At 40.7% G+C, this 27,696-nt stretch overlaps 1 protein-coding gene across 4 annotated transcripts; it reads right to left on the reverse strand.

Moving 5' to 3' along the window:
- Positions 1–1,095: 1,095 nt before the first annotated feature.
- On the reverse strand, positions 1,096–27,696 carry inpp5jb (inositol polyphosphate-5-phosphatase Jb). Of its 4 annotated transcripts, XM_017452222.3 has the most exons (14): positions 27,193–27,696; positions 18,766–18,833; positions 17,381–17,877; positions 16,355–16,462; positions 15,990–16,098; positions 13,183–13,299; positions 12,676–12,851; positions 12,300–12,411; positions 8,862–8,971; positions 6,346–6,544; positions 6,121–6,258; positions 5,561–5,644; positions 5,333–5,437; positions 1,096–4,323 (listed from the first exon to the last, which is right to left on the reverse strand). In XM_017452222.3, exons 3-14 carry the CDS (start codon positions 17,869–17,871, stop codon positions 4,051–4,053), a joined length of 2,022 nt encoding a protein of 673 aa, XP_017307711.1. In that variant the 5' UTR covers positions 17,872–17,877; positions 18,766–18,833; positions 27,193–27,696; the 3' UTR covers positions 1,096–4,050. The 4 variants fall into 4 exon arrangements, with proteins under 4 accessions (XP_017307711.1, XP_017307708.1, XP_017307710.1 ...); XM_017452219.3 differs by lacking the exon at positions 18,766–18,833; XM_017452221.3 differs by lacking the exons at positions 18,766–18,833; positions 27,193–27,696 and adding an exon at positions 24,499–24,734.

The raw sequence follows: 27,696 nt of genomic DNA on the forward strand, positions 1-27,696 counted from the left end.
TCTGCATTTGTTTGTTTAGCTCGCACATACACTCAGCACACAATAAACATGGCTCCAGGTATGCAGACAAACTTGAAGTGAATTAACTGGAGAAAGTTGGCAAAAAGTACTGATGCTGATTAGCCTTCTTCTTTACATTGTACATATATTTTCCAAGATCACTTGTTTTTTTTGTTTGTTTTTGTTACAATGTGTTAAATGCTCAGTGACATACACTGCCCTCCACTAATATCAGCACCTTTGGTAAATATGAGCAAAGAAGGTTGTGAACAAGTGTCTTTATTGTTTAACCTTTTGATCTTTTGTGAAAAAAATCACAAAAATACTCTGCTCATGGATATCAAACAATTGCAAACACAACACAGGATTATCTAAAAAGAAATATCTTTGTTAAATATAGGTGTGCAACAATTATTGGCACCCTTTTAGTCAATAATTTGTGCTACCTCCCTTTGTCAGGATAACAGCTCTGAGTCTTCTCCTATAACGCCTGATGAGGTTGGAGAATACATGGCGAGGGATCTGAGAGCGTTCCTCCAAACAGAATCTCTCCAGATCCTTCACATTTCGAGGTCCACGCTGGTGGACTCTCCTCTTCAGTTCACCACACAGGTTTTCTATGGGGTTCAGGTCAGGGGACTGGGATGGCCATGGCAGGACCTTGATTTTGTGGTCAGTAAACCATTTCTGTGTTCATTTTGATGAATGTTTTGGATCATTGTCCTGCTGGAAGATCCGACCACGGCCCATTTTAAGCTTTCTCTATTTTGGTTTCATCTGACCATAGAACCCGATCCCATTTGAAGTTCCAGTAGTGTCTGACAAACTGAAGATGTTTGAGTTTGTTTTTGAATGAAAGTAGAAGCTTTTTTCTTGAAACCCTTGCAAACAACTTGTGGTGATATAGGTGACTTCGCATTGTAGTTTCGGAGACTTTCTGTCCCCAAGACGCAACCCCTGCATCCATCAGCAAATTCACCGGCGCACGTTTGCAATGTGAAATTGCTCTGTATCAAGATGAAAGCATTGGAGATCAGCTATCGCTTCCATTACACTACATTTTGTGAACATTTGAAAATACAAGGACAACAATGGTTTCACATTGACAAGGATTTATTTTCTTATGGACACTAGTGTTCGACAACATCGGCCACGTGGCTTCCATCACAGATGAACCTTCATCAATGAAATACACTAATCTATAAAGTACTACACTTCAATAAAATCTGAAATAAAATAATCAATTATATAATACATTACAGAATAAATCGGATCTGATTTAACAAAATACATCAGGTCAGATATACAATTAGATATGCAAAAAAAAAAAACGAAATGCAAGGGTGAGTCATATGAAACTCTTAAAAGTACAACAGAAATTAGAATTGAACCTGCTTATTTATATATTAATTTATTTATTCATTCGCTTTCCTTTGACTCACCCTCATTCAAATAAAGCATTTGTGATTTTGTAATTTAAATGAAAACCTGCCTATTTATAATGCCTTCAAGACCCTGGCCAGCAGAATGGCATTCTGCATATAGTATATATAATGCCGTAAAAATATCAATTAATACACATATACATACAATATCACGTTATATAAACACAATAGTTTCTTTTTCTTTTTTTTTGGCAATGATTGTCAGTTCTACCCATATACATAAACAATTTCCCTCTCAGGGATGAGTCCCAGCTATTCTACAGACACAAACAAGATCTAAACCTGACCCTTAATTCATAATCCTGACCCAAAGCTCTCTAACCACAATACTGAGGACTGTAGGTGAAATAGACCCTAAGAGATTGATTCTGTCATGTAAGAAAGAAAGAATGAATGAAAGAAAGAACTGAGAAGCATAAGTGCATATAAATAACTCTCAGCTCAGTAATAATTCAATAAATACAGGCTGTAAAAAGTATATCCTGTTTTCATAAGCTGTGGTCAAGCGTTCAATAGCAGAAACATCACACCCGCGTTGTTTAGGAGACAGCACTGTTTCTTTTACGCCCGTCAGTAAAAAAATATTTCCAGCCCGTAATGTTTCGCTGCTCCCAGGAGGATGATTGTAAGAGTTTTATAAAACTACAAATATGATGTTAATCTGAGTAAATCTGACGAGCACCGTTACCACACAGGAATAAGATCAGGGCCATAAAATCAGCGACCGGCAAAATTTGCTAAACGATATAATTCTCAGCAAGCTAAAAAATTTGACGCCGTCACCATGTCTCCTTCCAAAAGAATTCATTCTGCTCGTTTGTTATTGATCTATTAAAGTGTTTTGTTTTTTGTTGGTCCAGCCCACTTGATATTGGGTGATATTACACTTAGGTGTAATATGGATCATTACCTCAAATAGGTCTGATACATCTAACTACAACATGTCACTGTTCTGTGAGGATGGCTCTGATTAATATGCTTTTTCAAATATATTCTTTTTTTTTATAGTAGTTCTACATGGAAAAATATAAAAAGCGCGAAACTACATAAAACACGTCCAACCTCGTCCTTTTATCTAACCTTAAAGTTTAAGGGTCGTTTAGAATTTCACGCAGCTTTGAATTCTGCTTTTTCACAGCACAATATGTTTGCATGACATACAGTACAGTCACACACATACAAACGCGTAAGTACATATACACGGTCTTACACTTACATAGCACGCTGTGTAAAATAGTACTCCTGGTCCTAAACGGTGCACTGAGATTCACCAGATACTGGACTACAGCTACCGGAACTGCTAATCAGTGGAACTAGCGAGAGAGAGAGAGAAAGAGAGAGAGAGATTGAGAGAGATTTAGAGAGAGATCTTCACCACACAGGACAAATCCTAGAAAATACCAGATGACACAATCACAGAATCTCCACAGTTACAGTTACAGCAGTGATGTAGTACTGCGTGACACTTAAGATCAAATCTAACCAGGCACAAAAACGTTTATGTGACGTTCTTCCACACATCTAACTAGATTAACTTGAATATTGTTGTATGATTTATTCACAAAGTATGAATAAGTTCTTGCTAACGCGTTTGTTTTTTTCCCCAGTCACGGTCACGGTTAAAGAAAAAAGTTTTTTCTTTTCTTTCTCAACATGGTTCCCTTTTGCACAGTCTATACTAGGCTTACGCAGCGCGTGCACATTTCGTTTAGCATTGGATTCTTAAAAGACGTGGAAGAACATGACCTCGGAGATTTCTGTCAAGGTTTGCCTTTCAAGACCTCAACTGTAAGAAGAACACTACCACAGCAAAGCAAGGAACGGACGATATGACTCCAGCGATGTGAAATTCACGTGGGAGAGTCGACGGGTGCGCAGACGGACCTGTGTAACACTTAACATTTAATCATGTTCTGCTAGCAATACACGGCTGCTACAATGGATCGGCCTCTCCTGACATACAGCGTATGGAGCTTAGCGGATGAAAGCGCAGGTCCCTACACTGATAGTAAACGTCTAACTTCTCGTCAATACAAGAAACGAATGCCCCGGATGAGTCCTGGCAGATTAATGAGAGAAAATAGAACCGGCTGACGTGTGCTACCACCAAATCACTCTTATCGTTAGTGCGGCGGTCAGCAAAGGCATTTTAATCAGCAAAAGAAACCTGAAAACCTGGCAGTTTCACAGAGATTTAGGAAAGACCTGCGATGCCCTCAACAAACACCACTGCAGAGTGTCCTGATTGAGTTTAAAAGGCATTATATACATTGGAAAACACCAAAGGCTAAATCCTCATTATGTATTATTTAAAAAATATTTTAATCGAACTATTGTGCTTTGCTCTTTCTTAAAATCCCAGAATTGAACCATTCTGTTTGTAGCTGATTAAAATAGGGGGAAAGGAAAGTTGGAGAATGACGTCTGACATGAACTGCGGAAAAAAAGACAAAGACTTTAATTCAGTCCACCGCTGTAACTCTGTCCTTCCACATGTAAGACTCCAAGTAACAAACAACGTCACGAGACAGCAAAAGCACAAGTGAGAATCCTTAAGCTCCTGCGCTACATCCTCATGCCCGCTCCAGCGTCTCATTGTGCTCGTTTAGGGCACCTGTGGCTTTCCGCGGTTTTTCCCTGAGTTTGAGTCTCGATCATCTGTGGAGTCAGTCGTTTTAACGGGGCTGCCAGCCTTTGAGCTGGAAGTGGAATGGGATGAGTCGTGTCCTGAAAGGGGTTTGTGGGTGGTTCCCTCTTGCTCGGTGGGCGTGGCGCTGCGGCTACTGCTGCTGCTGCCCTTCTTGACCTCATCCTCAGAGGTAAAATCTGAGCTGTCGGAGGGACTGAGACCAGCCGCGCTGGACGAGGGCAACTGGATCTGCAGAAGCATTAAAAGGGCAAATTATAAACGCCACTGTAAGGTTTGTCTGTGAGGGTTTTCAGTCATCCAGGTTACTTTAAATGTCTAGTCAAACAACTCAAGGTGATTTTACATTTACCAGCATGACTCCATCACTTAAATGAATAGTGGTATGAATAGTATAAATTAAATGTATACTATTGTCATGTGAGATTATGAAACAAAGTCAGTAATTGAATAGAAACTAAACGAGTCGACATTTAATTATCAAATTTGACCGAAAGTGTGTAGACACCTGATCATCACACCCATATATGTGGTTCTTCCCCACAAAGTCTGAAGCACACAACTGTATAGAACGTCTTTGTCTGCTGTAACATTACAATTTCTCTTCAATGGAACTCAGAAGCCCAGACCTGTTCTCCAGCATGACAAAGTGAGCTCCATGAAGACATGGTGTGCCAAGGTTGGACTGGAAGAACCTCAAGGTTGAGTGTCCTGCACCTCAATCCCACTGAACACCTTTGGGATGAACTGGAACACCGACTGCACCCGAGAACTCCTCACCCAACATCATGAATGATCACAAATCCCCACAGCTACGCTCCAAAATCTAGTGGAAAACCTTCTCAGAAGTGTGGAGCTTATTAGAACAGCCACTGGAATGGCATGTTCAACAAGCACGTGTGTGCGCGTGCGTGTGATCGTCAGGTGTCCGTAAACGTTTATTTTTTTGTTTATGTGTGTGAGCAGTCTGGAAAAACCTGCCTCAATCTAGCAAACAGCCAAAAAAGGAAAAAAAAGTTGGTTTCGACTAAAATAGTTTTTTTGAGATAGCTGCCTGCATGCCATAGCACAACAGACATAAGCCTAATCAATTAGGTCAGCAACGACCTGTACTGGCTGTCAGAATGCCCACAATGCTCCTGCACTGGAGTCAGAATACAACCTTTACATGCAAATTTCTTTTCCTTTTTAATTTTTAAGGGTAACCAGATTTAAAATGCTATAAAATGCTATAACGTACCTGGAATGGCTCAGTAACGCCCACAATAGAGTTCATATTGTTGCTAAAGTAACCCAAAATGTAGTCACCAGACTCCTTTGGTAACTCCTCCTCTGCAAAGGTGACCTGCACAGGCGAGAATTTAAAAACGCCCGATCGGTTATTGCCGCATCTTTATTCCGAAATAATCTTTCCACTGAAAGGAAGATCTACTCCACACTGGTATGTGTTTATTGTTGCTTGTCTTACATGGTGCTCCTGTCTCAGGTAATCTGATTCCTCCTGTTTAGCCCAAGTGTAACTCACATAGTCTTTATGATGTTTAAATCCAACCTGGAAGAAATGGATTGTGTGAAAAGCAACGCATTTATAAAATGCTGATGAATTCATTTTGCTCTGCTTACATTGCACTTTTCATTGTTTGTTCATCGTATGAGAAGTGCACATTACAATACAAAGGCATTTGGCCAGTTTGCCACATTCCCAGTTTACCATAATTCAACTGTTAATGTTAACTGTCCATGTTCTTCGTTTTGCCTTCCCATGTGTTGTCTCTGACATCTAAATAGAAAAGATCTTGTTTGAAGCTAAGAAAACATTCTCAAGATAATAGTATCACATAGTGGATCCATGTGTGCCAGCCTAGTCACATACTCAACCTTCCAATTCAGCTCAATTTATATAGCACATTTCCCAGATACATTTGTCTTCAGGCAGCTTCAAAAAAGGTGTAAAAACATGGAAAAACTCATTTTTATTCGTAAGCTAATATAAACATAGTGAAATAATTTCCTACTGAGACAAAGTACCTTGTAAAGTCCAATCCAGTCCCAGGAACTTCTGGAGTAACCGTGCACCACCTTAAATTTGGCCATGGCATCAGTCACGTCCCTCCATTCATCCTCTACAATGAGTGTTACCAAAGGGATGTCCACCTTATATGGGAACTGTGGAGACCAGTGTATATTACAGTGATACACAGTTCTGATAGAAACAACCCCAGCTTTCCCTATCGACCTCAGCCATGGCTTTACCTGCAGGGTGAAGATGGAGGAGACGGGCTTGTGGTCGCTGACAGTGTACTCCATGTGACTGCGGTAGAAGTGCTGTGTAACTCGAGTGCCGGTGGTGAGGCCTGACACCGAGCTACGCCTGGACACATTGCTAGCTAGAGCCATTGGCCTCATCCGCCACAGAATGCGATCGGTCCATGCTGGCTTACGCTTTTTCCCACTGGGAAGTGAATATGAACGATGGACTCATGAGAAGATGATTTCAGGAAAAATGACTAAGATATGTAAGCAAATGCGTAAAAAAAAAAAAAAAGATGGTTCATTTGATATTCCGCACATGTGTCTGATGTGCTTCTTCAGAGTCAAGCCCAAAGCAAACTTCTAAAAACGTTTCCTTAAGCCCGGTTCACACTGCACAACAACAAACTTCGTTTACGGACAGTCGGGCTGGTTTAAAAATGGATGATCCTTTTAATAATGATGAGTCTTTATTGGTCTATACATTACAGCATAGTGAAGCTCTTTTCTTCACATACCCCAGCATACCAGGAAGTTGGGGTGAGAGCGCAGGGTCAGCCATGATAGAGCGCTCCTGGAGCAGAGAGCATTAAAGGCCTTGCTCAAGGGCCCAACAGTGGCAGCTTGGCAGTTCTGGGGCTTGAACTCCCGACCTTCCGATCAGTAACTCGGAGCCTTAACCATCTAGCAACCACTACCCGACATCAAAATGTTAATATTGCTAGTGACACGTAAGTGACAAAGAGTGACACCTAAGCGGTTGTGGGTGAAGCCTTTGGTTGTTGTGACGTGAGAGACAGGGTGCTTACTTACATTTATACACAGAACTGCAGACTGAGGATGTGCTTTTGCAAAATTTTGCTCGGTTTGTCCAGGGGCGTAACCTGGCCTGGGCACTCAGGGCTGTAGCCCCGAGGCACGACCAATCAGACAGCGTTTACAAGAAAATACGTGGAAATACTCGTCTTACTGGCTGACAGGTCTCAATTGTGTCAAACACTAGCTCACACTGTCGGTGTGAGAGAAAAATGAACATACTGGGTTGAAACCGAAACACTAACATCCTCTCGTAGGAAACCAAGGTGTGTAAATGTCTACATGAGTTCCAGTTTATGTGAACATGGAGCAGAGCATAAGGACAGATAATGTACTTTGCATGGCACTGTAGCAGCTAAACCCATACAGTGATAGCTTAGTTGTGCCTCCCCTTGGATAGCAACATAAAAACTAGCCTAGTCTCATGTTAGATAGCCAAAAAGTTTGATATTTTATTGGTCTTGCACACAGTGATAACACCCGAGGCGAGTTTTATGATAAATCCAACTTTTTTCTCTAATAAGTAATTATCCCTCACACGCAAGAGAAAAATGCATGGAAACAGTCTATTTAGAAGTATGTGAGCCTAGCACCTAGTGCACAGGCTTTCGTTTCTATGGAGTTTGCAGGGACACTTGCCTCATCGTCATGGCAACAGTTCGTGACCAGGTCAGATCACGTCAGAGTTTGTTGGAAAATCATACGCACTGTTCAGACTTTAAACGACCTGACAGACGCTGAATGAACATGTCCAGTCGGTGAAAACAGACAGCGACAGGGTTAACGCACTCATCCGACGAAACCCGACAAACGTGTCTGTCACCGTTGGTCTGTGCGGTGATGGCAGTCAGATGGAAGGTTCTCAGATATTTGAAGCCTGTCCATCAAACAAAGGATGTGTAGATAACAAGCAGGTTTGGACAGGTTTTTTTTGTTTGTTTAGGAGAGTACCTTATTAAAAAACAAACAAAAAAAAACGCCTACTGTAGAACTGCAAAACGAAATAATCTAAAACAGTAGCGCACATCTCTGTTCTGTTCAAATCAATTTTGTTTGTGTAGCGCTTTTAAGAATAGACGGTGAATGAGACGGTTAAGAATAGACTGGAGGTGGATTCAGATCTCTTATGAGCAAGTCAGAAGTGACAGTGACAAATTCCCCGAGACCACGTGAGGAAGAAACCTTGAGGGGGACCAGATTCAAAAGGAAAGCCGGCATCCTATTCTGGGTGACACCAGATAAATCATTTCTCTTCTACAGCTCAATACTATACTATATTTATTGGGTTTGATAGGCTGTTCAGCCTATCAACATGAACATATTGTAAATAAAAGTCCTGGGATGAGTCAAGAGCTTGCAGGTGCGATCTGGGCTTAAACTGATTTTGGGAAGGACAAATTTTCTGATTGTTCCATTGTTTCATTTCCAAACCAGGATAAACTAACCAGGGCTACTGACGCATAAGATGTACAAAGACGCTGTACTTTTTTAAAGTAAAACTAACTTTTAAAAAACTAAGCCTGAGGTACATTTCCGTGCAGATGGGAATACTGTACAACACTGAGGTTAGTCAGTTCAACACATAATTCCCTGAAAAGTTCAGTGTTGCTTCAGCTGTATAGGTTTTAATTCGTTTAGCTCGCTCATAATTTGTCCTAATTTAGACAACCGAGTTACACCTGCTCAGATTTGTTCATCTGTACCTGGTATCATAGGTGTTAGTTCCCACATCAAACTTGTATGTAGGAGGGAATTTGAGAGGTCCTTCCTGGAAGCCTTCCAGTACAGTCTCAGTGTCTTTGGCCATGTTCAACTATAAGACGTAAACAAGATAAACAAGATAAAAATGGAAACATCGATATGCACATGTTGCTACGGTGATATTAAGCATTTACACTGTGTATGAAAAACAATGAGAATCATTTAAGCACACCCTTTTATAACTGGTGATGTGGCTGTGTTCAGAATAAACCAATCACATTTCATCTCAAGTTCAAAAGTAATTATCGTAGTTGTCATCAATTAGATTATTCTGATTAACTCCAAATAAAGACCAGCTGTTTCTGTAGGATTTTCTTATCTCGACATCTTCTTGGTTTCATCTGACTGCTGAAGCCGTGGTCTGCAAAAAGCTGACAAAGCATGTACGGTATCTCACTTGTCAAAATTTATTGATCAGGAGAGAGTTAGAAAAGAATGTCCAAAACTTTAAATGTACCATGGAACACAGTGAAGGTCATCAACAAGCGCTGAAAATTTGGCACCACAGTGACATCACCAAGAACAGGACGTCCCTCCAAAATTTACAAAAGGACAAGACAAACACTTACCAGGGAGATTACCAGGAGACCTACAGCAACATTAAAGGAGCTGCCGGAATATCTGACAAGTACTGATTACTCTCTGCATGTGACTGCAGTCTCTCGTATTCTTCACATGTCTGGGCTATGGGGTAGGGTGACAAGACTGAAGCCCTTTCTCACAAAAAACATCCAAGCCCAACTAAATCACCCTAAACCATGTGGCAACATGTGTTATGGTCTGATAAGACCAATTCCAAAAGGTATTATAATTTCATAATTTCAAAATGTATGTTGGGTGCATATCAACAAAAGAACAGCACACTCACGGTGAAGCATGGTGGTGGCAGCACCGTGCTTTAGGGGCTGCTTCTTTTCAGTCAGAACTGGGGCTTTTATGAAGGTGGAGGGAATCATGAATAGCTACAAATACCAGTCGATTTTAGTGCAAAACCTTCAGCTGTCTGCTATTAAGCTGAAGAAGAAAAGGAATTTCACTTTTCAGCACGACAATGACCCAAAGCATAAATCCAAATCAACAAAGGAATGACTTAACCAAAAGACGACCGGTGTTTTTAAATGACGTAGCTAGAGGCCAGACCTGAATCCAACTAAAAATCTATGGGGTGACCTGAAGTGGGCTGTGCACAGGACATACCCTCACAGTCTGATGAGTATAGAATGTTTTTGTAAGAAAAATATTGCCAAGTCAAGATGTGCCACGCTGATACACTCTTACCCAGAAAGACTGAGTGGTATAATAAAACCAAAAGGTGCTTTAGCAATGTATTAGTTTAGGGGTGTGCACACTTACGCAACTAGGTTATTCAAACTTTTTTATTTTTTCTTTTTTGCCTAAAATGTTTGATTTATTTTTCACTTTATTTTTTTATGATGTGATTTCACTTTGAGGACGGAAAAAAGACCTGACATGATTTATCTTGATTTCTTTCTTCTTCTTCTTTTTTTTTTTTACATCATATAAACCTGTCATTTTACAGGGGTGTGCAGACTTTTTATATCCATTATATAGTAGCAGTAATGGGCATAAATTGCCACAAAACATTTACCTAAATCAAGAAGTGACTTTTCTTTTATGTTCTCTGTCATTACAGACTATTTCGTATTAAGTAATGCACTGCCTTTCAAGCTGTGCGCTGCTAAAGATTATACTATTAGGCAAATTTCAAAAGCATCTTTATACCACAGCAGTTTCTATAGTAACAACTTTCCACATTAAAAAAAAAGTGAGCAATGGTGTGTTGAAGTTTTTTTTTATAACACTTTATTTGAAGGGCTCTTACATATGAACTTCATAACACACTCATAACCGTTACATTAAGCTTTTATATATATATATATATATATATATATATATATATATATATATATATATATATATATACAAAATTTTAAAACAGTGTCAGATGCTTTATGAACTGCTTAAGTCAAAACCCGTCAGGTGACATTACAGGTTTTATGCAATATGTCACATTGGAGTGGAGAGAAAAGGGCCCCAGTTCATAAAAACATCCATAAAAAACATTCATAAACAATTTTCAAATGTATTAATTGTATGTATCAGCAGTGAACGTTTTCCAGGACAGATGTTGAAGCTTTGATAAACAAAATGACTGATTGGTAAAGTGGCTTCAATGGCTTTAGGACAAAGGACGAAGATCTCCGGAAAGCAGACTAGCCTGTCTAGCTCTATGTGTTTAACAAACTTTCAGAGGGAGAAATTTCTAATCTTGTTTCACATCACCTTCTTATTTCAACTTGTCACATCGCTCTTAGTCCTAAACTGCCCAACTTTTTAGGAACGTGTTGCGTGCATCAATTTCAAAATAAACATTTACCCCCAAAAAAAACTTTGCAGTGGATTAGATAAAAACATACCTTGTCTTTAAACGTTTAATTACAAGTCAAAGCACATTTACAACTCACTCCTCTTTGTTTTTATTAGCATTTCCCATACTGTCCCAACTTTTTTCGGAATTGAGGTTGTAGTTTAACGGCATCAAAATCATTCGTAACACTGGCATTTATGCTTCTTAAGTTCATAACGGAAAATTATACAGAAATTAAGTAAACCGTTCCAAACAGGTCAGCTGACGTATACTTATTTGAACACATCCAGTCATGAGCGGCCTTTTGTCTCCACTCCTAGTCTGAGATATTGCATAAAACTTCAATGTCACCTGACAAGATTTGACAAAGATATTATTTTTTTAAAAATAAATTGTCTAATGCTGCTGCTTAGTAATAGATTTGTGTAATGTTTGTGAAGGTTTTTATGAACTGGAGCCCTTTTCTCTCCACTCCTATGTGACATATTGCATAAAACCTGTAATGTCACCTGATGAGTTTTGACATAAGCCTTTCATAAAGCCTCTAAAAGCTTAATGTAATGGTTATGAATGTGTTATGAAGTTCATATGTCAGTACCCTTCAAATAAAGTGTTCCAGCAGAAAGTTTTGCTTGGATTAGGCTACTAGTTGTTGAGTGGTACATATCAATTTTAAAAAATGCTCGAGTCATATTTAGGCTATATCTTGTGACGAGGTGATGTTGGCAGCTCTTACACTAATACATGAGCTCAGGTCGTTGTGAAGCCTTCTGTAGGCCTGTTTTCTGATACACAGTGCTCACATACCTGGTGCTCCTAGGATAAAAAGACCTTGACCGGGATAAAGTGCTTACTGCAGATGAACGAATGAACGAATTGTGTTACAACCGTAATTTCACTTTAAAACAGTTGGGTCAGCTCCATCATGCTGTGGGACACAAGACTATGAAGAAAGGAGAAAAGCAAGCAATTTTACTTGAATGTCTCTTACCTGGTCTTTTTCCCACAGCATGGAAAGTTTGTTATTATCAATAGCTGCCTTAACCGCATGCATCTCCAAGTCTTCAATACGGAAGTTCAGATCCCCAAACCAGAAAACAACACTGAAAATAAGGGAATTTTTTTTTTTTAATTATATAAATTTTCATCCTCAGAAAAATTCACTCCTTAAAAAAAGTTTAAATAACCTTAAAGATAAATCCAAATAATGTTTACACGTTCATACTGACGCTGTTGGATTTACTTTTCTCAAATGTACAATGTAGAGCACAATTAAGATTGAATCGTTTAACCTTTTGGACTATGTGTGTGTGTGTATGTGAGTGGGTTTGTGTGTGTGTGTGTGTGTGTGTGTGTGTGTGTCTCACTCATGATCCAGGACTCCCATAGCGGCTTGACCTTCAAACTGTTGCTGCTGCAGAATGCTCTCAAAATCCTCCATGCGCTTCTCCGTGTTCTCCATGTGTGCCGGCAGGTGGCAGTTCAGGAAGCATATCGCGTGGCCGAACACACACATCCGAGCGCTCACTCCGCCCTTGTTTCCCTGGAAGGGAGAGCATGAAATGTTTCGAACAGGACAGAGTAAAGAACATAAAAGCTGTGGCAAAGACAGGAAAAAAAAAACATATGACCTTAATCTAAAACGACATTCATTACTGCTATCTAACATCCAATCACATGATAGATGGAGTCTACATAAGAACAGAACGTTTTAAGCCATTAAGGAATAGCATACAGTTATTAGCTACAGCAGACGTGGCATGCCTCGTGCTGTATCTGATCATGAGCAATCCAAGTGCAATCCATAGGGCAAGGAACATTTCCATTTATCACGGCAATATTATTAATAATATTAGAACTTATTCATGACTTACCCAGATTCCCCCCAGCCCAGTGCGTGTGTTTTCAGTCTGTATGCCTCTGATAAAAGGCAGGTGGTAGTACTTCGCAAACACCAGCAGCAATACACCCTGCATTCTCTGTGATGTCACCTGGGAACAGAGAAAATGACGGAAAATGTACCGTGTTTAGACAGGAAGCCAATTTTCATTCACTGATCGGAAAGAATAAATATTCAGGTTTGCTGTGCATCATGAGATCTGCCGTATTTCTCTTAAGATGCAATAACTCTGCTCGAAATGAGCACCTTGCTTGACTGGAACACTGGTTTACATGCTGATTCGTTGTACTGAAGTCAATTCTACGAAGGAAATTATAGGTATACAGCCGGGGACTCGGATATTACCACCCCGTGTAGTAGGGTAGTGCGCGATTTCGGACGCAGCCCGTGTTTGCAGGTTGAATTCGGTGAAGCAAACCGTCACAAAACTCCTCCTCCTTCATTGTGGGCAATTTTAGCTGAAAAAGCATCCACGCTTCAAAAACCTACCGGAAATAGTGAGATCATACGGGTACCTCTGGGTACTACGATTTGAGACACACTAATTCTCTTCTCGGATACTATTTAGGACATCCGAATGGTAGGCGAATTGGGACGCAGCATATGAGTCTTGCCTGGTTCTTGCCCTTATTTGCACTAGTGTGAAAAGATATATTTATATATTCTTTTCAATGGAGATTACAAATCACCTCTGTAAGTAGTTTTGCATCAGAACCAAAATGCTCTAAATGTGTAACAGATAGCATTAGTACTCGATTCTAATGAATCTAGCGCTAATGTTCTGTTTCTGTTCGGCCTTGTTGTTTCCAGATTTTATCCGGTTCAGGTAATCCTCGTCTCATGTGAACTAGATCCTCGCTTTAATTCTATCGGCCTTGTTTACTTCCACCTTGGTGCATTTCCCATGCTCTCTTTGCTGTCACTTGGAAAGAAAAGAAATCCTCACACTCTGATTCCTGCCACTCGATCACACTAATTACTTCTAATTATTAGGCACTTCTACCACACAACAAATGTTTCATACAAATTATACTCGCACTCCCTCAAGAGCTTTTAGATATATTACAGGATTAACTGCTTCACTTTCCAAGCGCACCTGCCTTTAAAGCGCACCTATTATGGTTTTGAAATGTGCCTAATAAAGTTCTCATACAATAGATTTCCTCCTTTCCTTTCCTCCTACTATTGTTGTACAGAACCTAAAAAGCTCCACGCATCGCCCAGCCGTGACTTACTTTCCTTCCAGGCTGATTTCCATAAGTAAATATGCAGCCGAAAGCCTGTAAATGCAAATGTTGCCTATTTCTAGCCTATTCATAAACATGCCAGAGACAGACCCTGTTTTAGAATAAGAGTCCCATCAAACCATCTCGAATCGACATCTTGTCTAAAGGCTTGATGGTACACGAAAACTACGGCGTGTGAAACTACAACGTTTGAAATAAAAGCACGCACACACGTACACACATACACTGAGACGAAGAAATGCTTTCGCTGAAGGCAAATGAAAGAGAAAAATGAATCGATAACTGTGCATTATCAGGTTGCGTAACCGTCTCTGTGGCGCAATAAACTGAATTTCTTTTGAAGCGCGACCATTCAAAGATCAAAGTCCATTCCGACATTACCATATCCTCAAAGAATATGCGCATGTGTGAGCACACACAAAGCCACTGAACTAAAGACGGATTAATACGGAAATTTGTCCCAAAAAAAAAGCATTAAGAAAACATTACTGAACCCTGTTTTAAGTGTAGGATTAATCCAAAACCTAATGTTAGAAACATATACAGTTGTGTCCAAAAGTTTGCATACCCCTTGCAGAATCTGCTAAATTTTAAGATTGTTAACGGATCATAAAAATCCCATGTTGTTGTTTATTTAATACCACCCTGAATAAGCTATTTCACATAACCGATGTTTACATATAGTCCACAAGACAAGATGATAGCTGAATTTATAAAAATTACCCCGTTCAAAAGTTTACATACGCTTGATTATTAATACTGAACTAATGTCCAGCCAGAGTGGATGGTCTACAGGGTTTGTCATCATGGAGCTGCTGGGCTGGACCTGACCGTTGGCTGGCCTTGTTGGGAGCAGAAGGGTCGTCTTTCTCCTGGTTCGATTCAGGACATGAGGTAATTACCTCATGTTTTGTGAGAGTTGCTCACGAGTCCCTTGTTTGTCCTGAGCAGTTAAACTGCCCACTGTTCTTCAGAAAAATCCTCCAGGTCCTGCACATTCTTTACTTTTCCAGCATCTTCTGCATATTTGACCCCTTTCCAACAGCGGCTATACGATGTCCAGATCCATCTATTCACACTGAGGACGACTGAGGGACTCGTACACGACTATTACAAAAGGTGTAAACATTCACTGATGCTCAAGAAGGCAACACGATACATTAAGAGCCAGGGGGGTGTAAACTTTTGAACAGGATGATCAGTGTAAAATGTTATTATTTTGCTTAAAGACATGATTTTTTTCATTTAGTACCGCCCTTCAGACGCTAAATAAGATAGTTACACGTCTCCCAGGAGACAAAATACTAACAATTTACACCGATCAACTGTATTCTCTCAAATTTCCTTCCCAGCGATGACTCGACCCCTAACCCGAACCCTTGCCTTGCTTTGCTTTTATGTTTTGGTCAAAAAGTCGTCCATTAACGTATAAACTTAGCAAATTATATCGACGTGCAAACAGCAGTAAGAGCCATAGCTATACAGTGTAGCCTGCGCGCGTGCGTGTGTGTGTGTGTGTGTGTGTGTTGCTGACCAACACGTAGCCAAAGCGGCTGAGTGTGTCCATGCAGACTTCGCTCCACTGGTCGGTGAAAAGGGCATCCTTCAGTCGTTTATTGATCATGGAGTTCACTTCCTGTAATCTGGTATAAGGAACAGAGGGAGGGATGAGAGAGAGTTAAGTAAAGCATAAAGAGTGTATAAAATATATTAACCACACTGCAAGTTATGACACACAACAGGAAACCTTATACAAGACAATGAATCATGTCATAAACAAAACAGTTCATCCTCTTTATTTGCATCGTGTCTCGTGCTTTTTGCTTATTCACCTTTACCACGCCAATGCCCAAGCCAACGCCAATGCATGTTCAAAATAGCCGGCAGAGCAGCTCTTACCCTACAATATACATGTCTGTATTTCCATCGCCTACGTTCAGCCCCAACAAGGAAGTGATGTCATCTGGGGGCATGGCTGAGCCCACGTTCCATGTGATTATGTGCACTCTGTGGGCAAAGTGAGAGATCAGAGTACATCACAGCAAGCTGTTCAACAATAAAGGGCATCTACATGATAGATAATTGGAGGTGTGTGTGTCTGAGTGTGTGAACTTTATACGTTTCCTCTATTTCCGAATTCCATCACTAGATCCCTGCCTTCAGTTAATGCTCCAGAGGTGATCAAGTTTCCCTTTTGATAGTCTATCATTTTGTTCCATTATTTCCCGCTGCATGCTCTCAGTCCATTAACCATAATCATTCATCAGCGGCTAGAGAAGTCCTCTCGTCCTCAAACACTCAAGCGGAGAGCAGGAAAGAAAGGAGGGGAGGAGGTGAGTCGTGTGCAGACGGAGGAGAGGCACAGACAAATGGAAGGATCCATAAATATCTCCTATTATCTGCAGGGCTCCTCCGAGACACATTCTGGTTTGCAGGAGGCTGACTCTACAGCTAATAGTGGGATGCTGTGAATTAATGGACGTTGAAAAATAAAGGTCGAACCAGAAACACTGATATTATATTCTGAGCAGTCTGTGTGAGCTCATGAACATGAAACTACAACAGATACAGTGTTCTAGAAATAGTGCAAAATTGCAAGATAGTAATGAAGCAGGTTGTAATGCATAGTTGGCACGGTGTATCTGATATAAAGTCTATTAATGGAGATCAAAGTAAAATGAGTCATTAATGGTACTGATACAGATTAATTAGGACAATATGCACTGATCAGCCACAACATTAAAACCACCTGCCTAATAGTGCGTCGATTCCCCCTGTGCTGCTTGGGATGCCAGTCCATGACAGGGCACCATTTTAACACACATTCACACCCTCATTCGTGGCATGTTTGCGAGAGGAACACCATGTGGACATGGCGAGAACGGGATACCATTAATGTGTTGATTACAGCTGAATGTGGCTTACCTGAAATCCTCGTCAGACTGAGGCTTTGTATCCGCTGTTCCGGCTACAGAGAGCGCCCTCTGAGGGTGAACGGAGGGATCTGTGAGTGACGGGTTGTAGGATGGTGCCTGAGGAAGCGAGGCTGCTCTCATGGAGATGTGGCTCCTCGCTGACGCAGTATGTCCAGCCAGAGTGGATGGTCTACAGGGTTTGTCATCATGGAGCTGCTGGGCTGGACCTGACCGTTGGCTGGCCTTGTTGGGAGCAGAAGGGTCGTCTTTGTCCTGGTTCGATTCAGGACAGTCTGGGACCTCAGGATTTGATATGTCAGTGGATCCTTCTATCCGGGGGGTTCTCTGGGGCCTCCTTGGCCTAGTCAGAGCTACAGCTGGTGTGCTTGGTGAAGCGGAACAGCTCTCTGAGACTGGAACAAGAGTAGAGTCCTTTGTAGATGCTTTCAGTTCTCCTGAAGATGACTGGACATCAGGATTCCTCTGGCTGTGCTGCTCCATTACTGTCTGTAATACATAGATGCGCTGCTTAGGATTAGCTCAGTATCTTGATAGGAAACCCTACAAGTCTGAACATGACTAGGAGTGAATGAAGAAGATCATCACAACAAGGTCTATCTGTATCCTCTGAATCGTGCCTCCAGAGGAGCTACTTTTGCCTAATATCTATTTAAGCAATATTGCCCAAGCAAGAGTACCGCACTGAACATCAGCACGGCTGTAATAAAAATAAAAAATAAAAACTGGCATTTCAGACGCAATATGACTAATATGGCCAAATTTTGTTTAGTTTTGCTCCGTCAACAAAAATAGTTCCCAAAGAAGCTACAGCTGGATAGAGCTTAGCGTGTTGCCATGCCAACGCACAGCGTGAATGACTGAAGCCCATAGTAGAGTAGTAACATTTTCATTTTCAACAAACTATTGCTGGAATTGAAATTCACTCTAGTGAACACGGCCAGGTGGAGTGATACAAACTCAAACGTGAAATGCACCAGTGCCGTTATACTAAATATCAGCTCTCTTGTCCAATCTAATTACTGGATCAGACTAACTGACTACATAAATCTAATCACATCCCCTGTGGCTGAAGAAGTCTTAGAGAAAGAACAACTGCAGGCCTCATCTGTGCTGTTTATTAGGGTCCATGAATGCTCCGTTAATGCCTCTTGACTGTCTGCTCTGTTTTAATCTTGTCTTAACGTACCTGGCAAAGTTCTCCATTTTAACACTCTGCTAACGATAAATGTAGGCTGCACACCTGTGTTGTGAAGCGCTAGGCAAAACGGGATGCAAAAACACACGCATATACACTCACTGACCACTTTATTAGGAACGCCTAATTTCGTTGTGTGCAATTATCCAGTCATGTGGCAGCAGCGCGAGAAAACATACCTGATTTGTCTAGAAATGACTATTTCTCTGCTTTGTCTCAGGTACTGCAAGTCAAACATTTCTCAACCCTGGTTATGGAAAGAAAATGAATAATCATTATCAGTAGTAGGAAATCTTGACAAATCAAGACCTATGATTTTAGCTTGTGTTTACTATTCGATATCGTCTTTCATTGGCCAGTGAAACATTAGGAATCTACACTCTGAGCGGTTAATAAGGACATTGTGCAGTAAAAAAATATTCCGTTTTTTTTTTTTTATATAAATAACAAATGGCTTGGTCTGCTACATTAGCCTTAACACAGAACTTCTAATATTTGAATTTAACATGAATTTTAAATTTTTTAAAGGTCTACTTCAAGACACATTAGACATAAACTCTAGAGTAAGGACATTCAGAGAATATTAAATATGAAAATATGATGTTTACTTTGTTGCTTTGTTGAGTCTCTTAGATTAGGTTTCTCACTTGTAACAGTAAACTTTTGCTAAATTACGTTACGTTTCCATGGAAATTAGATCGTGTGGCTTTGAAAAAAAACGTTTCTGTTTTTATTTTATCAATACATTAAGTGACATTTTTTCATATTAAGTGACAGATCAACATTGGGGCATTTTCACATACAATATACTTCATAAATTGCATGAACTAATTACATTTAGCATTCATTTTGCATGTGAAAATAAACTGAGACTAATAAAATAAAATTCTGCGCTTTGAGCACATTTCATATAGCCAAACATTTGATATCGAATATCTCTACATGGAGATCTTCCTCTTTGAGAGGCTCCGATGGTTAAAAAACAAAACAACCAAAAAAAAAACACTTCTCCTAAGTACACAATTTTTCACCAAGCAACATGCAAGCAGACACTTCTTGTGTACTAGGGCCGACATTCTGCAGGAGCTGGAAGATTCCCGCCAAATCTTTAAGGTCTGCTGTCTGGGAGCACTTCAGATTACTGATAAATTAGAACACTGACAGCCAGTTAGTGGCCGTCACATAATATTTATATATATATATATATATACTATACGTAGACTGGTGCTAATACTACAAACATACAGCTAATACAGCACACAAAAACACCTCTACGGCTGCAGAGAGCTATGTGACTATAGCTGTATTTGGATTGGATTAGTTCATCACAGGGACATCTGTAATCATTTTTATACACACCTCTTTAGTCAGGAAACTCTCGCATCCAGACGGCAAGAAAATGACCAAAGGAGGACTAAGTTTCTAGCAGGTTGTGTTTCCTACAAACTCTGATATTTGCGTCACATTGGTAATATGATCAAGCTCCATTCACAACATGGCGTCTAATCGGACGAATTTGAAAATACAATAGAACAACAATCAAAAGGTATGCAAGAAGCATCCATTTTTCATTTTGCGTCCCCGGGAATCGTTTAATATTTGGGGAAGGATCACTGATACATGCACTACGAGACACACTAAATATGGCTAGTGGCATATTAGTCTAGTCTTTTATTTCCCCAATGCAAGTATTGGGGAAGAACAACAACAAAAACAAGAAACAAGTCTGCGCTTCAGACACGCCCCCCATTGTGAGTCACACCAGTGAAAGCTGGCCCCGTTTAACCGACGCTTTGTTACATTCTAATGTGCAGCTTTTGTTTTGTTATATACTGCTATGAATCTGAACGGATCACTCGAACCCAGCATCCTCATCGAGTTTCAGTCACTGAACTTCCATAGAGGTGAAAATGGATCGTATCGAGACACCACCATATGACATTATATCGAATTCAAATTTTGTGTATCGTTAACTCCCTTATAGGGAAATATTATTTCACAGTGTTTTCCAATGCGTTCCAATATGTTTCTGTTCCATAAAAGAAGAAGCATTCGATCAGTATTACTGCTTACGATAACGCCAGACTAAAGACAGAATTTTGTAATGGAAAATTTCTCATAAACAGCATGAATCTCACTAATCCTGTGTGAGGGGATGTAGGGAAAGTTAATAAAAAAGATTTAAAAGATGTAGTTTAAAAGGTTCTACACTTAAGTAGTACTATTGGGACATTTCTCTTCTCTTCACTGACCTCAACCAAGGGACTATTCAGAACTGTGCGATCTAATGGGACATTAGATGAAAAAATAATGGAAACCGAATGACTAACGGAGATATTACAGAGATTTCCATTTTCCTCATTCAGTAACACAAATAAAGGCTAGAATACAATGCCACTGTTCACAATCTCTCAAGCCCAAGCTAACATTTACCATATAACAGTGATTGCCATGAAAAAAATTTTTTTTTTTTAATCCAAAACATCCATCTCCTCTGTGGCATTCGATTACGCCGCAATTCTGACAGGCCAGGAGCTGCTGTCCACACAGATAATGGTGGAAGTGAATGACCCTCAACAATACTCCACATCAAGCCCACATAGGGCTAAATGAAGCTCGCGGTTATTTATGGATGCTACACATGCTCGATGCTAATGGCTTAAAGCTGCTTTATGACACAACACAACCATGAAGCGGATGAATACTAATTCAGTACACCAACTTCCACATACAGAAACAGAACAGACACCAAAGTACAAAAGCACCACTGAGAAAACCATTTGCTGAACAGTTTGTAACTTCAGAGTTAGTGAGATAAGATGTCATACCTCCAGCCATTCCTTCACCCACACCTTACAATCAGCACTCAGCCGACTCCCTGCTAACCACCAGCACACAAACATCAGCAAATGTGGGCTTATTTATACTCGAAGTCTTACCATACCAGTCTGAGCCTTCTCTGATTACTGTTTGTTGGTAAACTAGGCTATGCTTGAACCTAGATTCTGCTTACCAGGGCTATTACTTGCTGCGTTTAGGCCAACGCCCGACTGACCTTGTCTTTATGCCTGACTGTGCTAATAAATACTCTGTAACCTTTACACTCACACTGTAAATCCACACTGAAGATGGCAAGCCAACCATTAATGTAACACATCTGTCAGCGTTGGCTGTTCAAGGGAACATATTAAACAGAAGTGGCCACTATGGAACAAGTTCTAACACCTCCGACACCGAGACACCAGAGAGTCACTTTACTCAGCTCGATATCACGTTCCCCAACCTAGCAGCAAACCGAAGTCTGAGTCTGAAATTTTCCTACTGATAGAAAAATATCTTTGATTTCACAGTATTTCATCGATGATTTCAAAAACACACGAGCCAGTGGTTAAAAATTTCTTACAAAATCCCTGCATAAAGACTCTTTGGACATCCTAGTGTGCATTTATAGCAAAAACAAAAGGAAACAAAAAAGTTCAAATCCCCCGATTGTTCTTTTTCTTAGAAAGATATTTTTCAAAACGACTTTTTCATAAAATCTCTTGGAACGTCGGGCCTCAGTCTTTCATTAAATCAATCAATCTTTTCGTTTTTAGTAAAGTTGTGTGCAAATGTTTGCCTAAGCCAAACCGAACTCAAATTTTCCGCTGGGTTGACAAGTTTCGGAAACTTTTACTTATTTTTTTTCATACTCACATGTGTATGTTGATCATCTATGAAATGCAAAGCTGAAACAGCTCATTTGCATTTAGTGACGCCTACAAAACTCCATAAGTGCACAGACAGCTGTGAGCACGAAATGAACCATCAGGGTAAAGGCTGCAGGACAAAAGTGGGAGTTATTTTGACTCACTTCCATGCCAATAAAAAAACTATATTGAATAATATATTAATATAGTATTAATTATAATAATAATAATAATAATAATAATAATAATAAGAGAGCGCTAAATATACAGTGCCATTTCTTTTGTTATAATTGAGCTTTTATTTGTTATGTTAGTTATGGGTTTGTGTTGGCTTACTTTGTTTGGGTTTATTTATATTCTTTAATTAAAGAGAATAATAGAAAGCCGCTGGTTTTTATAAAATGTTCTCTTAATCCCTGACCTGGTGAACTAGCATTTTCATAGGATGTGTTTTTGGTAGAGACTCTGGATAAGGTAAGCGTAAAAAAAAAATGAGTCATTTCAACTCGACAGTGTTTTCCATATAAGTGCAGTAAACCGTACAGATGATGTGATCAGAAGTCGATCGAGTCGAGGTTTACATTAGTTAGTCTTCTGACGTGGATTTTCAAGCCTACCAAATTTCTTGCGTAAAGGCTCGTGCGAGCTATTTAAGAATAAATCTGTTCGTATACAGCTTGAGAAATGATGTCAGTATTTATCATGTTGTTGTTCTGAGCTGAAACAGAGATATCGGAGATGTTATTTTTATTTAGTTATGGCCAAACAAAGTCGAGTTCTTCTAGCATTTGATAGCCATCGTGTATAATATAGTTACGAACATGTTAGGAGTGGCAGCAGAGGTACGAGTGTAACATGTAGCGGATGTTAGAGGGGAAAGGGTTAAGATTTGTTGAAACTGCATTATGGGTAGGGTAGGGTAGCCTTGTACGGTGTCTTTCCTCTTTTTGTCCTCTGTTAGCCCAGTTTTGTTATTAAGTTATTGGAAGCAAATAGCTGTTAATAAATGCTACACACGTCACCGTCGGCCCCTGAGGACAGTTTTTCAGTAGGATGTGTTTAATGCAGCTGAACAAACACGATTTTCTAAAACTGCCTTCCGTATGAACTTTCCAGAGAGTAGATACGTTGACCAAGCTTCTCCGAAGAGTACATTTGTGATTATGGTCTTTGTTTTATGGTTATTCTTTGCCTTAGAGTTTTGCCACCAGGTCCATAGTTACTGTTTGGTGTTTTGTTTGTTTCATTTAATCCAATCTGCATTTGCATCCGTGTCCGCCTCCGAACCCTGACAGAACGCAAGACCGTAAAATGGATGCAGCAGGTTTTTTCGCCACCCAAGAGAGAATCCTGGAGGCCATGAGGTTGAAACCAGAGGGGAGGGAGTCTTGGATCTTGGATTCTTCCTCGTGTCATTTAAGAGAGCTTTCCCTTGCTACCGTTGCACCTTATCATTCGCTCATACAACGCATTTTGTCATATAATGAAATGGGATTAGATAGAACCAGCCCATTTTTTTAAAGCCTGGGATCAGAGTCTAACCTCCAGTTATCATCAATGAACTTAAGGTGAAGTGGAAAGAATTAACCAGGGTTTCTTAGTGACAGCAGTTGCAGACAAAGTAAATGATCTCTGTACCGATCAGGGAATAAGCATGCACAAAATGCCCTCCGCTGTTCATCCACTGCCGTGGACTGACACTTTTTCCTCCGTATACTCAGCCTTCAGCCATTTATTGTTCCCAGGGGATCAGAAACTGTCCTTGAGCATGGCCCTTAACAGTCGACTGCTACAACGGGTCTGATACTGAACCCAAAACAAACAGACCACCAACGCAGCAGAGTTCCTAAGGATCTCACCGACAAAAACCGCTTGTGATATCGACGACCTCATGCTAATCATTCTTACTAGTCAAATTACAGCTGCCTTCTCATTATGCCATTTTTAGCGAGTTTGTGGCCAACCGCAAAATGTTGATACATTAGCAATCCCTGATGAACCACGAGGGCTGCATCGTGCACTCAGAACACCGGGACGGTTCAATACAAAACAATAAATTCCATCACCACACCCAATCCACCAAACATCTCATCATAGGGGTCCTTCAAGCTTAACAACATATAAGCAATTGTCATCCTGACAGCCTGCACTATGAGCTACTCAAATAAATCCTTTTGTAAAACATATCAGAGGCAGTCTAGGTCACTTTTGATCTCTACTTACAGTGTGCCAGAACCCACAGCAGCGACCTTTGCTCAGAATAGTTCGTCACAAATCGTACATTATGTCTAGCCAATTCCCATGTAGCTGAGTCTCCCCTGTCAGCCAACATACATCAGAGGACAGCTGAACTCGCTTAGAGGAGAGTATTAACTGCCGGCGTCTGCATACACAATCTCACAGCTGGTCATGATGTCTAGTCTCTCTCTCTCTCTCTCTCTCTCTCTCTCTCTCTCTAATCCACAAGGGACCACACCCGTACCATCCTATTTACCCAGAGAGCAGTGCTTATTATGTGCTCGCAGACTCCCGGCCATGGATGTCATTGGTGTCGTCAGGAATCTGATAACCGCTCTTGATTGTTTTGACACAGTCACGCATCATTAAAGCTTTGCGAGAAACATCACCCCCCTCCACTCCATACACGCACACCCATTCCGCTTCAAAAATTTCACATACTGTCAGTATTACCCGAGTGTAAAACACAACAATTCTAAAAAAAAAAATTTTTTAAAAAGTCTACAGCAAAATGCAAAATCTATCAGATTTTTTCTTCCTCTAGGGTTCACTGTTTATCTGATGGCGTGCGCAGTCCAGTGTTTCTCTGACAGGTCCTTCAACTAGCTGCCGGTGACATTAAGCTGTCTCTTGCATGGTGGTCACCGTCGGGCACACAGCTGCTTGCATCTCTTAAGTGCATCTCTTAATCTTTCTAAATACCACAGGCAACATTACACTAAATGACATAAATGAGCAAGGGAAAGGAAAATACGTACCGATTTTAAAAAACGCACGCATGTCTCCTCACCCGTATTCTGATCATAAGGAAATCATAGCTTGGAAACAGGCCTTGGCTTAGATAACTGTCTAATGTTTTTAAGTGGCCGTCTCACCACGAGCATCTTTCCTGAGAGCTTGTAAGGGTTAGGGTTAGGGTTAGTTAACTAAGCATTAAGTAATGACAGGCAAGGTTAAAATAAAATGAACTGCAAATGTGATGTTAATGACATTATACAGGATACAGGATATTAGACGACAAGGCAAGCCGCAGACTGGAGCGACTAGCAAGATGTGGATTGAATCTCATGGACCGGTACGCACTAAGCTTGAAAGCGAATGAAAATTGCTAATGCTGATTACGTCCTGAGCCGTGCACTGCCTATTTGGTTGAATCTCAGACATGCTGAGATTGCAAGGCTGGAAAATGAGACATGCGTAATGAGATCGGTCGGCGTGGTTAGATCAGAGGTGTGGGTTCGGGTATATTTAAACCCTCCAGACAATCGGTGTGGATACAGTCTTCATGCTATGCTGTGCCACACACACACACACACACACACACACACACACAGCAGCAAAATGACCTTCAGGACTTTTCCACGTCTCTTATTTTTAGAGCAGGACTCAAAGGCACAGATTGTCACATTCTTTTGTTGCCTGGACACACGAGCTGCCTTTCCCCAGACTGCGACGACGTGCGATACGATAAATTCTAGGAAGTGAATGACTTCATTTTGTTGGGTTTGTACTTCTGTACGTACCGACTGGATTATAAACCCTGGTGTGAAGGTCTGAGGTCAGTGACAGGAGACGACCGTGCGCTTACGAGAGGTGACGTGATGAAGTGATGCGATACGAAAAACTGAAATATTTCCATATAGTTATCATTACGTGATGCAGTAATAATGATGCCGCATAAAAACATGATTCCTAAATGTGATATATATATATAATGTTCTTGGGATACATATCAAGTTTTTTAAAAAATAACAAAAAAACATGGAGAATGGAAAAACATATACATGTCTGTATATTGTTTACGATAAATCTTCCAAGAGGACGATCCAAACGGACTAGCATTTCTCTTGCTGTGCCTTTTAATGTCACCAGCTATACAAATGCAAACTTGTAAGCAGAAACCTCGATACCTCGATACAGAGCGAAGCACGGTGGTGGTAGCTCAGTGTTTAAGACATTGTTTAAGACTTCTGACTGGAAGGTCATGATTTTAAATCCCAGCACCGCCGAGCTGCTACTGTTGGGCCCTTGAGCAAGGCCCTTAACCCTCAACCGCTCGGTGGTATGAATGAGATAAACGTAAGCCGCTCTGCATAAGGGCGTCCGCCAAATATCTCTACATATAGAGTTATCGAGGGAATTTTCCTTCAAAGCGTTCTGCCTGTATATGAAATGTTGACTGGCTATAAATCCGTATGTCTAGTCAGATTAAATGCAAAAGACGTACAGATACAGTGCAGTGCACCTTCGCTGTTCGCTACATTTTTTTTTAATGATTATAAATAAAAAACAGCACATGCAGTGAGAATTCAAAGTGAAGAAGATGAAGGTGTCACATGGATTACACATGACAGCACAGTGAAATATCACATGTCAGAGTGCAGGGTCAGCTGTGATCATGAGCTCCTGGAGCAGAGAGGGTTAAGGGCCTTGCTCAAGGGCCCAACACAGCTGGGGCTTCGGACCCAGAGCTTTAAGCATTGAGTCATGGTGGTAAGAGATCTCTGGCTGCAGGTGTAATTGTGCAATAATTACTAATAATAATGCAAAACAGATTAACATCTCGCATTTTTTGAGTGTGTGTGTGTGTGCGTGTGTGTGTGTGTGTTTATAAAGCTCACTTCTTTCGAGCAGCTGAGAAGACAGTAATCGAGAAGACATAAGTGCCTGTTTTCTTACCGGTTTCCGTCCAGGTCCACAGTGCAAGATGTCTCCTCCTTGTAGACTAGGTGCAGGGGGACAATCCTCTTTAATAACGAGTCCTCATTAAAACCGTCTGATTGAGTCTGCGAATGATCGACCGCGCGCGCTGTGAAGGAAATTAAAGAGACTTTCCGGTCAAACTGCCACTTCCGTTTCTATGCTACATGAAAGCACCCGAGTGTTCGGAGCATCAGAAGAAGAAACCCGGGCGAAACCGACTGCAATGACATGCAGACATGAGGGTCCGCAGTGTGAAAAGGCGCGTGAAAGCTGAGACCTTCAGCAGCGCGCGCGGAACATCTCACTGCTGCGGTTTACAGCGCGCGCATCCGCGATGCCGCTCCCCCCACACACACACACTCACACTCACTATGGGCCCGAAACGCTCGAGAGCACGCAAACAGAGGCAACAACTCGGCTACACGTTTAGATACCGGAGTCTTTCCATATTACAGACACCGAGCCTCGGCTTTCCGCTCC

This window comes from Ictalurus punctatus, chromosome 22, assembly GCF_001660625.3.
Source record: "Ictalurus punctatus breed USDA103 chromosome 22, Coco_2.0, whole genome shotgun sequence".
Taxonomy (NCBI): domain Eukaryota; kingdom Metazoa; phylum Chordata; class Actinopteri; order Siluriformes; family Ictaluridae; genus Ictalurus; species Ictalurus punctatus.